This window comes from Humulus lupulus, chromosome 5 (genome assembly GCF_963169125.1).
Source record: "Humulus lupulus chromosome 5, drHumLupu1.1, whole genome shotgun sequence".
NCBI lineage: Eukaryota > Viridiplantae > Streptophyta > Magnoliopsida > Rosales > Cannabaceae > Humulus > Humulus lupulus.
The window spans coordinates 45,799,271-45,812,057 of NC_084797.1; the positions used below are offsets into that span (position 1 = coordinate 45,799,271).

Genomic DNA, 12,787 nt, shown 5'->3' on the forward strand with positions numbered 1-12,787 from the left:
TTTCAAATTGTAGACACTTATAAAATGCAAATTTGGGTCCAAAGTGATACATAAAAGTATCTAAGGGTTCCCAAAACATTTGGTGGGATTTGGAGCATTTTTTGGACCTTCGGAAGTGTCCAAAGTCAGAGGGGGTGGCGATACGTCGCCACCTAGGAAGCGACACATCGCCTAAAGGCTAAGATTTCCATAAATGTGTCGCCTACTGTATTACATGGATTTATGTAAATCCTCAAAATAACGTGTTTTGCAAGTCTAATCCGATTGGTTAGACCTAATGACGGTGCCTACTATATATATGTGGCAAAAACAGTGGTTTGGGAGACTTGATCACTCTCTCTACCCTCATTCTCTCTCTAGCTCCATGAATCTCTAGTTTTCTCCAATAACTCTCCAAGAAAATGCTTGACTTATAGAATTGAAGACTTGTTCAATCTCAATCCTCATTTCCCCAAGAGAAGGCCTCAAGCACCAATGGTCACTGGGAAATAGAGTATTAGGATAGCATTCTACAACGTGTATAAGCCTTGGTTTTTGTTTTGGTTTCCTCGAGGGTTTGCTCAAAGGATTTTTTCAAAGTGGTGATTTGCCTAGGGTTTGTAGCTTCATCAAAACATGAATAACACCATTGTTCTACTAGGGTTTGAAAGTTAGTTCTCAATCTTTTTTAAGTCTCTGTCCAACCAAATTTTGTGTAGATTCTATATTTTGTGGTGGTGTTATCTCACTCTCCCCAACACCCTATGCCAAGGATTGATGATCTGTTTGATCAGTTACAGGGTAGGACGGTATTCTCCAAGATAGATTTTTGATCTGGTTATCACCAGCTGAGGATCAGGGAGGAGGATATATTGAAGACAACTTTTCGCACCAGGTATGGGAAATATGAGTTTTTGGTGATGTCATTTGGACTGACTAATCCCCCAGTAGCATTTATGGATCTGATGAACAAGTTGTTCAAAGATTACCTGGATCGGTTTTGTAACGCCCTGCTAATTAGGATTTAAAGAACTTGGAGGAAGAGAAGTTTTGTGGCAGGATTTAAAAGATCTCAAGTCCATTATTGATGAGCCGTGGATGATTGTAGGCGATTTTAATGAGATTTTGAACTATGATGAAAGAGCTGGCAGCAAGAATCATAAGAAGCCTTCTGATAGTTTTAAGGAGTGTGTGATGTATTGTAAAATGGAGGACCTTAAGTTTTCAGGGTGCTTCTTCACTTGGAATAAAAAACAGAAGCCAGAAGAAAGAATTTTCTCTAAGATTGATCGTGCTTTGGTGAATCTGAAATGGACAGACTCCTTTGTGAATTCAGATGTTGTATTCCTTCCGGAAGGGGAATTTGATCACTGTCCTATTTTGATCTCGTTCTATCAAGATGTTAGTACGGGGAAGAAGCCTTTTAGATACTTTAGCATGTGGAAAACAGCCCAGAATTATAAGACAGAGGTTCGGCAAAGCTGGCAGATTCCTATCACTGGTACTCCTATGTATCAATTGGTGAATAAAATGAAGAGGCTTAAGAGTGTGTTTAGAACTATCAACAAGGAGGGATTTAATGAGTTTCACAAGGCTGTTTTGCAAGCTAAACAAGTGATGCTAGATACTCAGGCAGCTCTGCATATGGATCCTAGGAATACTGATCTAATGGAACAAGAGCAATTGGCCAGAGACAGATACTCTTATTACCAACAAGCTCACAATTATTTTCTAGCTCAAAAAGCTAAAATTGAGTGGGTTCAAAATGGTGACGAGAATACAACTATTTTCCATGCTTCTTTGAAAGCCTGGAGAGCCAATAATAGAATTAATTCAATCCGGACTAAGAGTGGTATTTGGATGGATAAACCAGGGGATATTCAACAAGCTTTTCTGAGCTATTATCAGCACTTATTAGGGACATCATTGAGCAACAGAAGGAAGGTTTTTCATTCAGTGGTAGCTGCTGGTCCATTACTTTCAGAGGATCACTTTCGAATCCTTCAGAAACCTTTCACCATTCAAGAGGTTAAAGTTGCCATGTTTGCCATACCAGGGAGGAAGGCTCCTGGTCCAGATGGGTTTGGGAGTTCTTTCTATTAGGATAACTGGGATCTGGTGGGAGATGAGGTAGGTGCTGCTGTGATTAATTTTTTAAACATTGGCATGCTTCTTAAAGAGATAAATACAACAACCATTACACTCATTCCTAAAATTAAATGTCCGAATAGTGTCCAAGATTTCAGGCCTATATCTTGCTGTAATGTGATTTATAAGGTAGCTACCAAAATTATTTGCTCGAGGTTAAGGCAAATTCTCCCTGAGTTAATAGCTGAAAACCAAGGTGGTTTTGTCCATGGGAGATATATAGCTTATAATATTATGGTTTGTCAAGATATTGTTAGGCATTATGGAAGGAAGAATTGCAAACCGAGTTGTATGATTAAAATTGATTTGAGGAAAGCTTATGACATTATTGAATGGGGATTTATTGAAGAAATGCTTGTTGCTTTTCAATTTCCTCGGAAGTTCATTGATCTCATCAAGGTGTGTATCAAAACCCCTAGATTTTCCTTATTACTTAATGGTGAATTGCATGGTTTTTTTGAGTCCAAGAGGGGTTTGAGGCAGGGTGATCTGATGTCCTCGCTCTTATTTGTGCTTGGCATGGAGTATTTGTCTAGATTAATGAGAGAGGTGGGTTCTCGGCATGGTTTTAAATACCATGACAGATGTGATTCTTTAAAATTGAATCACTTGTGTTTTGCGGATGATTTGTTGTTATTCTGTCATGGGGATTTCCTTTCCATTCTTTTGTTATTGAAGGGCCTGAAACTTTTTTCATTGACTTCTGGTTTACTGCCTAATGAAGAGAAATCGGCAGTTTATTGTAGTGGCATGCAGGAGGCAGAGGTGTCCCGAGTGCTGGAAATGTTAGGTTTTACTCGAGCTTATCTTCCTTTCAGGTACCTTGGCATACCTGTTTGTTCAAAAAAAAATTCAGCAGCTGAGTGTAATGGTATTCTTGAGAAAATGGTTGCTAGAATCAAAGTTTGGAGCACAAGGAACTTGTCTTATATGGGAAGAGCTACTTTAATCAACTCTGTTTTAATTACTATACACTCTTATTGGGCTCAAATAATGATCGTTCCTAAACGATTATTAAGGGATGTTGAAGATGTTTGCAGAGCTTATCTTTGGAAGGGTCTGGCTGGCAGTAATAGTCCGGGTTTAGTAGCTTGGCATCATGTGTGTTTGCCCAAGAAAGCTGGGGGTTAGGCTTTAGGAAGGTTATAGATTGGAATATGGCTGCAATGGGGAAGTATGTTTGGGCAATTGCCGCCAAAAAAGATAATTTGTTTGTGAAATGGATTAATAATGTTTACTTGATGGACAGAAACTGGTGGGATTACCAGGCGCCTCTGGATTGCAGTTGGTATTGGAAGAGGTTAGTTGCTGTCAAAGATGCTTTCAAAGCTAAGGTTGATCTGTCTAAATTTGCAGCTTTGAGGTATAGCATTAAAGCTGGTCATGACCTTTTGTTTGAGCAATCTCTTGCTGTTAGCTGGAGCAAAATTGTTTGGGATAGGTTGAGCATTCGGAAGCATAGGTTTGTGTTGTGGCTAGTTATGTTGCAGAGGATGCGTACTAAAGATCAGCTGCATAAGTTTCAGCCTCTATTGGATCAATCTTGTCTGCTTTGTGGTGATGATATTGAGAGCATTGATCATCTATTTTTTCACTGTCATTATAGTAGGTTCTGTTTGCAGAGGCTTAAGCAGGGGTTGGGTTGGAATTCGGCCTCTTTAAACCTGGTGCATTTAATTCGTTGGATTCATAAAGCTAAGAGGATGAGTGTTACTCGGAAGAGCTTCTTGTATGCTGCGCTTGCAGCTCTTGTTTATCACCTTTGGAGAGTTCGAAATGATGTGTTCTGGAACAACAAGTTATGGCTTGTAGATAATACTGTACAAAGAGTAATTAGGGAGCTTCAGGTTAGGATCACTCTTGTAATGCCTAAAATGGCTAAGTCCATAGATAGAGATTGGGTTTCTAAGCTCAGTACAAATTAGTTGTATATGTGGTTGGTTTGGTTGGTTTTGTATTGGTTGGTTGTAAACTTTTGCTTTTGAGTAATGCATTGATTCTTATTCATCAAAAAAATATATATATATATCGTAATTCACTAAAAAACAACAACACCAAAAACAAAAACAAAGTATCAATATTCATCAACACTAAGATTAAAAAAAAATTAACAACAACAACAAATACCAATTTTAACAAAATAAAAAAAAACCAATATAATAATATAGCTTTATGAACTCAATCTATTAATCTAACTTTATTAACACAATCTCTATAATAATGTAACACTCAAATTAATTATCCCAAACTAAAAAATTAATACTCAAATATTATATTTTCATTTATAATTATATAGCACATTTTCATACATATTAATTAAACTCAAATCTGATTTTTTTTAATTTATTTATTTAAATAACAAATATATTTATATATACACCTATACACAATAACAAAAATGGTGGAAAAAAAACCAAAAAAAAAATCGAAATATTACCAATAGGAGCTGGGTCAATATGGGAATGTGTTTGTAGACACCAAATCAACCAAAAAACACTTTATAAAAACAAAAAAATACACATAAATCTCGGATTCAAAATAATACAATAACAAAAAAAAATCAAAGAAAAACACAAACATACCTTCAAATCTTGGAATGACACTCAAAATATAACCATGGGAGAACCAAAATTGGGGATAAATAAGTTTTATAGTGAGAGAGTAGGGGTTTTTTGAGAGAGAAATTGGAGGAAATATGGGTTTTGGGGTTTTTTTGTTTAAGAGAAAATTACATATGTTTGGGGAAGAAGACAACATATAAGGGATTTCTACCGAGAACATGTTCTCGGTATAGCACCTAAAATGAAAAAATAACGCGTAGCCTTGGCGCGGTTCTGAAATGTTTTTACCGAGAACATGTTCTCGGTAAAAACAATATTTTTTGTAGTGGGTGTAATGTAAAAATTAGAAGTAAAGTGGTGTTTTGATGAAATATTTTAAAGGATATAGTAGAGTGTGAGTAATCTAACATAGTTATTGTGAAGGGAAATAAATAAGTTGTGTAAAGAAATTAACACATGTGGCAGTTAATTATTGAAGGCAAGGGAGGAAACAGAGAAGATTTTTCGTTCGATACAAAAGAGCATGATAAATTTTAAATTGTGTATTATTTATTTTTTGATTGGTTATGATTTATGAAGTACAAAAATTTGAGACATAATGTAACTCCGGCCCTCTTTGTTTATGAATAATTAATGGGAACACACAAAATAATTTTACAATTTATTAAAAATGTGCTCATGCAATAGAATTAAGTGTAATAGTTAATTATCAAGAGATCTAGACATAGATTATGCTAACCATTCTGCCATATTATGGTGACATTAACATAATCACCCCACAATTTTAAAGTACTCTTTGATCTAATTGGGTAGTAGTATTTCATTCCAAACATTTAAATTATGCCATAATTTAAAAGAAAAATTCCTTTTATGCAGTCGTAGGATTACAACATAAAGATTAGTACAAAGAATGATATGATTCATTTGTTTATCGTGAATCATTTTGTGGCGGCCATTTTTCGTCACATCTCTTGTCAAGACTTTTTGAGTGTCTTCTACTTTTTCTGCCACCCCTTTTTGATATCCAACGAAAACATTCTTTGATCTTTATTAGAAATAATCCCAGCCCTCCAAAATGGTAAATCCACCTTTACATCTTTCGGCTATGTTCATCCAGGAATCAACAGACCAAGTCTTCTACCTTCAAAGAACTCTACTTTGGTCCCAATACCAATAGTGTATATATACATACGTGCGTGAACAAACTAGGTCAGCTTGGTCCCGATGAGCCATTTCAAGCACGCCATTGAGCAAAAAGTCCAACCTCTCAGATTACAAGTTTATATTCGACTCCATACTTAGTCAAACACGTCGATGGATATTGTATTATAGGTTTTTTAGATATATAATAAGAGAATCATATTATTAGATTCGAGTTATATCATTATGATAAAGTCACAAATGGCAACCGCGCGTGGCGGTAATTAAAAAAAGAAAAAACTGTTGGAAATAAACTTCATTTTTTCCCCTTATTTTCAAAGAAGAACTTTTGAAAGAAAAAAAATGAATAGTTTGAATGATCAGATTTAACGGATTGGTATAAGGTTGTTATATGAATGGGATTGGAAGGGGGCGAGTCCACGCTTTCTTTTCTTCACGCAATTTGCCACTTTCCCCTACACATACTCACATAAACTGCACCCCACGCTTCACCTTTCCACCACTACTCTCGTTCATTTTACTGTTGCTCAGCCCATATTATAGGGTAACCTATATAGCTTCTTTGATTAAGAATATACTAAGCCTTATATTTCACATTTAATTAAACAAAGAAAGAAATTTGGGTTAACTAGAAACATTATTACTTATAACAATTTTTATTTATTTTTTATTCATATCAATTAAGAATTATCCAATAAGAAAACTCATGCTTTGATGATTAGATATATGATAATAGATGGCATATTTTAGCCCCAGATGTTTTGTCTCACCCAACATCCCATTCCATCCAGTCCACTAATTTATTATTATTATTATTATTATTTTGTATATAAAATAAATCCAAGTTGATGAAGTTAACTACTCAACATTTTGGATGCAACCCTCACACGTGTCAACCAATGAGTATATCTCCACCCCTCCACAACAAACCAAACACTATTAAATTCCCCCTTTTCCAATGTTTTCACGACATTAATTAAACCTAATCATCTTTGAAAACAATTACCTAATCAATTCGTAATCCCAAACTATACCCTCCAAGAATATAATAAAACAAAATCATAATAATTATTCAAAGTCTGAAGCTATGTTGGAAAAATGAATTATACAGATTTCTTTTAAGCCCAAGTAGTCCACGTTCTTGAAACCCTACTTTCTCCCAACGCAAACGGCTGAAGACCTCTCTCTTTCTAATAAATATATATATACACGCAAAAACAACTTCCCTCTTCCCATAAATATTTCCTCAAATTTCTCGTGTTTCATCAGTACTACCCCGTGCGACATCATTCTGCTCCGATATGGTTTCTTCTTCTTCTTCTTCTTCCGATACTACTGCTGAAAGGTCTAGAAGAGCAACGACGTCAACGTCGTCGCCGATGGCGGCGGTAGCTGACCGAGCCTCGTGGTACTGTGCAGTGGTTCTTCTGGGCCTGATCTTGGTGGCCTCGGTGCGCCAGAACTCTCTCTCGGACGATTCCTTTAGAGGGAACCGGTTCTTGGACCGACCCTGTGATGAAATTTATGTCGTTGGAGAAGGCGAAACGCTCCACACCATCAGCGACAAGTGCAGTGACCCGTTTATTGTGGAGCGCAACCCGCATATCCATGACCCGGATGATGTCTTCCCCGGCCTTGTCATCAAGATTACCCCTTCCAACCGGTTCAACTAGAATCACCTTTCTCGGCTCTGGCTGGCTCCGGTTTGTGCACAGCTCCTTGTATCATATACATACTTACATACATACTCGTGAGTTTTCCGATATAGAGAGTCGATTTTCTTGTCACTTTCTTCTTTTTCTATATGTAACAAAAAAAAATTATAGATAGAGAGTTGGAAATTGTTACGTGATCTCTAAAATTCAGTCTTGGAATATTAGAGAGGGATCTTTCTTTTAGGTCCCCCAGTTCAAGATATTGTAAAATCATTCTCAATTTTCTTGATCCTCAAACGAAATAAATTTTCCTCTTTTTTTTTTAAATTTGTTTGATTTATGATTTTCATTTTTACTTATTAATTAATTCTCCAAAGCATGAAGATCATTGTTATGCATTGAGCTGTTTTTTTTTAAATAAATGATTTTATTTCGAATACAATAATGCGGGTGTAAGATTAAAGAAATGATTATCTTAAAAACAAAATGCAATTCTAATTGTATTATTAAATCCTTGGTTAGGAGCAGAAAGAACAAAAGTTAATGAAATGAAAAATATACCCCAAAAAAAAAAGTATGGCGGTTGGAAGGATCCAGTCATCAACTAATTGTATGATTGAAAAGTATATCTGATCGACCATGCTGTGATGGCATACAAGAAAGAAACTATCATGTATATTATTCTATATAATATCAACTATTTTTCCTTTATCTAATATAACATTTTTCCTTTTCTATTTTGTTTTCCTGCCAAAGTATACTCTTGGCGATGGCTACATGGCCAGTATTTTGAGTAAAGGACAACATTTTACATATATTTTTATCTATTAGATACAAACAAGCAAGTTTACTTAGATTTTATTTATAAAATTTATTAACTATATTTTATTAAATTTGTATAATTTTCATATAAATTTTAAATAAATGAATAATATTATATATCTAAAAAAATTACTTAAACATATTAAAAAAATTAAACAAAAAATTGTTTAAGATTTTTTTTAAAAAACTATATATAATATAATAACTTTTTAAATCACAAACTAATTTCTTATGTAGTTACACAATCATACATTCGTATACACACAACACCTATATATAATATATTTATAATATTTATTGTTATTTAATTTAAATATATAAATATTTATATAATTTAGATCTAGTAAGAAAATAACATGTTTTCTTTTTTAAAATATAAATGATAATTTTTTTAATAAAAATTAAGATTATGTATTATATATTATTATTATAATGATATTTTATAATATTTAAATTTATATTAACGTAATTATTAAATATCTAATTTTGTATTAAATATTATTATAATAATAATAATAATTTATAATATTTGAATTCATATTAATATAATTAGTAAAATATTAGGATTATATATTATTATCACAATAACAATTTATATTAATATAATTATTAAATATATAGTTTTATATTAAATATTATGATATTATAATGATATTTTATAATATTTAAATTTATATTAATATAATTAATAAATATATATTTTAAATTAGTTTTAACTTTATATTTTATTAAATATTTAGAATATTCGGTAAAAGTAAAAAAAATGGTTAAAACACACATTTTATATAAAGAGATATTGTAGTTGGAATAATGACACGTATAAGTGTCCAAGTTAATGGGACTAATTAATTAAATAATTTGTGAAATGTCGTTAGCTACGAATGGCGTGAAAGAAAAACATCTCAAATATTAAGTATACATTTTTTCAAGCAATAATATGATCGGGTATATCACAGCACACGTGAGTTTTATAGTATTAAATTATCATCTACCACTTTCATTTTGGTCAAATTTCTTGAATGGCATATTCATTTGCATGAGGAATAAAGTAGTTAATAATGCGTAGACTTGGAAATGAGCTAATAACAGAGTTAATTAATAATATTTAAAAGAAGACGAATAATATTTTCAAGCACTAATTTAGAAGCAAGATGGACTATGCCAACTCTAGATATTGTGGCAGATTGACCCATAATTAAAGTAACAGAAGAACTAAAAATATTATTGTGATAATAATATGGTGTGCTGATCTCTGTCTTGAGTTGAAATGAAAGAATCTGTACCAGTAAAATTAGACACTGTTAGTTGGTCTTCTTTAGATGGATATGAATACATTTGCATTGTTGGGTTTTATGGCTTTATAAAACTATGTGGGATATGTAACACAATTTTATATTGTCGATAGAAGTAGTAGAAATCATTTATTTTGACAACCGTGTTGCTTGCTTGTTTTGTGAAATGATTATTGTAATAATGTAAACATTTATAATATCCCGAACATATATATAGTTACAATTATAGTGACTAAGTCATAATAGATTATAATTATAATTATATGTTCAAAAGAACGAGTCCTAAGATTATATCAGTGCATTGGATTTTCACTTATTAGGCAATCTACGATATGATCTACTTACACATTCGGGGTATGATGTCTTTTTCAAGGCGTCGACCAAGCAGATAAGATCGGATGTATATAGTTACATCGGACTAGGACCGACATTGATTATTGATTGATAAATAAGTATCGTTGTTATCGAATCTAATCAATGTCACAACGTTGACCATATGTTAAGTCGGTCTTAATTCTGAGTGATAATATTCTGCTAATTATATTATTTAAATCTTTTGACTTGTACGTTACCAGCTTACCCTACGGTCTAGCCCATACTTACATCTTGGAGATTTAGTAGTGTAATTGAGTGAGAGTATTATTCATAGATATGAAATCTATAACTTTTGTATGAGAAGTGAAAATGTGATTTCCTTAATTGCTTTGTTCAAAAGGATAAATGATTGAGATCTCATTTCTGTGATTAAGTTCACAGAAATATCATTTATAAGGAACTTAGTGGGAGTTAAGGTTAAAATATTGATGAGGGTAAAACAGTAATTTGCACCCATCTCGTTAGTAAGTCATCGATAGAGGGTTGACTAACTGTAATGGTTATAACAATGAATAACGTATTTATAGTTTTGAAAATACGTTCTATGAATTCAAGAGTTCAATTCCGAGTCTATAGAGTGGAGTCACAAGAAATTAATAAGGTAGTGAAATTATTCGTTAATAAATTCAAGGTAACTTGTTGGAGCTTGATTTCATGGATCCATGGTCCCCGTATCACATTTGATTAAATCATCTAGACTGTCTCAATTAATTGATTTAATTATCAATTAGGATTTTTATAGTTGACTAGATCAATTTTGAAAAATTTACAGAGATATGAGATTTAGAGAAATAAAGATAATCTTTGGGTAAATTTATTAATATTGATAAATTGGTGTCAATATAAATAAATAATATTAAATCAAGTTTTAAATTATAATTAATTAATTTGAATAAGGATTTAATTAATTAATTAAAAAATAAATAAATAAATTTTTTTGAATTTAGGCCAAATTGAGATTTAAATTAAAAACAAAGAGATTGGGCCCAAGTCCATTTATGGCAGCCCAAGGCTTTTATTTTTTGTTTATTATTTTTAATTAATTTAAATTTAAATAAAGCTCATTAAATTGCATATATAAGGAATATGATATCTAGGGTTTTCATAAGGAAATGAGCTTCAGTTGATTGGTAAGTGAAAACTTAGACAATCTAACATTTGTTGGCCACTCTCTATTCTTCTTTTCTTCAAGATCTATATCTCATGTGTTGAGAACCAGCTCATACTCGTTCAAGGTTGATCAAAGGCTTGGTGAGGAAGACTATGTTGCTGATCTTGTTCAATCTCTTGAGAATACTCTGCTATAGAAATGAATCAAGAGTTAGAGAGATTGAAAGATGGAGTTGTTCCAGTTCCGTTGCGTAATGTAAGTTTTTACTTTATTATGTATTTGTATCAATTTCATAGGAGCATGCTCTAGGAATTTACATGTTTGTTTGATAATATGTAAATTACATGAAAATAAATAAAGATCCTGCAATAAGTTTTCCTACAATGGCCTTAGAGCCATAGGTTGCTAGTTTATTTTCATGAATGAATATGTATGAAATTGATTGATATGTTATGTATTAATTGGATGGTACATGTTATTGGTGCATATGTTATGTTTTCTTATGTAAATTTAGCAATAATTTGGTTTGTTTTTTGCTTGTTTTGGATTAAAAAACTACACAGATTTTTTTAAAAAAAAATTGGATTCATTTTGCAGTGTGCGTGCTGGGCACGCATGGAGTCGTCGCCGAGACCCGGCCGTACGGATCCATACAGACGTTCATACGGCGTCGGTGCCAGAACCTGCATCGGTATTTTTTTGCAAAAAAATATTTTTTTATTTTTTATTTTTTTTTAAATTGAATATTTTGTGTCATTAGGTTTAAAATATTTAAATTTTATTATCTCATTATTTTAGATGTTTTATCTTTTTAAAATATTTTGAATTAGTTATTTGATAATCATGATATTTTAAGATATTTTTTATTTTGTTATAAATAAAATATTAAAATTAGTTATCTGATTATTCAAGATATTTTTATTGTTTAAAATACTTATAATTGGTTATCAGATAATTCTAGATATTTTAAAATTGGTTCAAATATTTATAAATAAAATATCTTGTTATTCCTAATAACTTAACAACCTTAGTTAAATTAATTATTTGAAATTGAATTTTGTTTGATAAATTCTATTTTAATTAATTTAATATTTTGTAACTTGTTTAATTAATTATATTAAATTTTGTCTGATGAATTCTATGTTAATTAATTATGGTATTTTGCAAAATAGTATATTGTTGTGGTATTTTTGCATAATTTAATAATACATGCTTATAGAGTAACATGTTAGGCTTATCCAATTATTTACATATCAAGCATCATTATTAAGTTATTTTTTGCATTTGAGCTTTAAATATAAGTATAATGATGACCCAATTTTTGTGTTTGAAAAATGTGGGAAAACTCAAATAAAACCTTCATAAAATGTTAGGTTTTATTTGGGTCCAATTGAACACGTAAAGTTTAAATTCCTCTCTTGTGGGTGATTCCACTTGTGAAGGTCCATTTGTTTTGCATTACTAGATTGGGTCTAATCAATTGAATAACAATTAATAAAACAAATGTTCAAATTCTTGTCTTTTTGGGCTTTGTGTGAAAGTTAGGGAGCCTTAGTAGTGGGTCCGACATACTGAACTCATCTCTCCTCCATACAAACTCGAATTGTTAAGGCTCATTACCTAAGTTGGACTTAATTGTATTAGGTTATTCTTTTTAGTTGGACCTAATAATTGATTAGAAAC

At 31.9% G+C, this 12,787-nt stretch overlaps 3 protein-coding genes across 3 annotated transcripts; all 3 read left to right on the forward strand.

The window, feature by feature from the left end:
- The first annotated feature begins 2,361 nt into the window (after positions 1 to 2,361).
- Positions 2,362 to 3,258, forward strand: LOC133779106 (uncharacterized). The gene has a single exon (XM_062219103.1). The coding sequence runs from the start codon at positions 2,362 to 2,364 to the stop codon at positions 3,256 to 3,258; it is 897 nt and encodes a 298-aa protein (XP_062075087.1).
- A 26-nt stretch (positions 3,259 to 3,284) lies between these two features.
- Positions 3,285 to 4,052, forward strand: LOC133779108 (uncharacterized). Its single transcript, XM_062219104.1, has one exon. It carries the CDS (start codon positions 3,285 to 3,287, stop codon positions 4,050 to 4,052), a length of 768 nt encoding a protein of 255 aa, XP_062075088.1.
- A 2,885-nt stretch (positions 4,053 to 6,937) lies between these two features.
- On the forward strand, positions 6,938 to 7,825 carry LOC133834802 (uncharacterized). Its single transcript, XM_062264555.1, has one exon. It carries the CDS (start codon positions 7,151 to 7,153, stop codon positions 7,520 to 7,522), a length of 372 nt encoding a protein of 123 aa, XP_062120539.1. The 5' UTR covers positions 6,938 to 7,150; the 3' UTR covers positions 7,523 to 7,825.
- The last annotated feature ends 4,962 nt before the right edge of the window (positions 7,826 to 12,787 follow it).

Coding starts and splice junctions, on each gene's coding strand:
- LOC133779108 (XM_062219104.1), top strand. CDS start 3,285: ATGGCTGCAATGGGGAAGTATGTTTGGGCAATTGCCGCCAAAAAAGAT.
- LOC133834802 (XM_062264555.1), top strand. CDS start 7,151: ATGGTTTCTTCTTCTTCTTCTTCTTCCGATACTACTGCTGAAAGGTCT.
- LOC133779106 (XM_062219103.1), top strand. CDS start 2,362: ATGGTTTGTCAAGATATTGTTAGGCATTATGGAAGGAAGAATTGCAAA.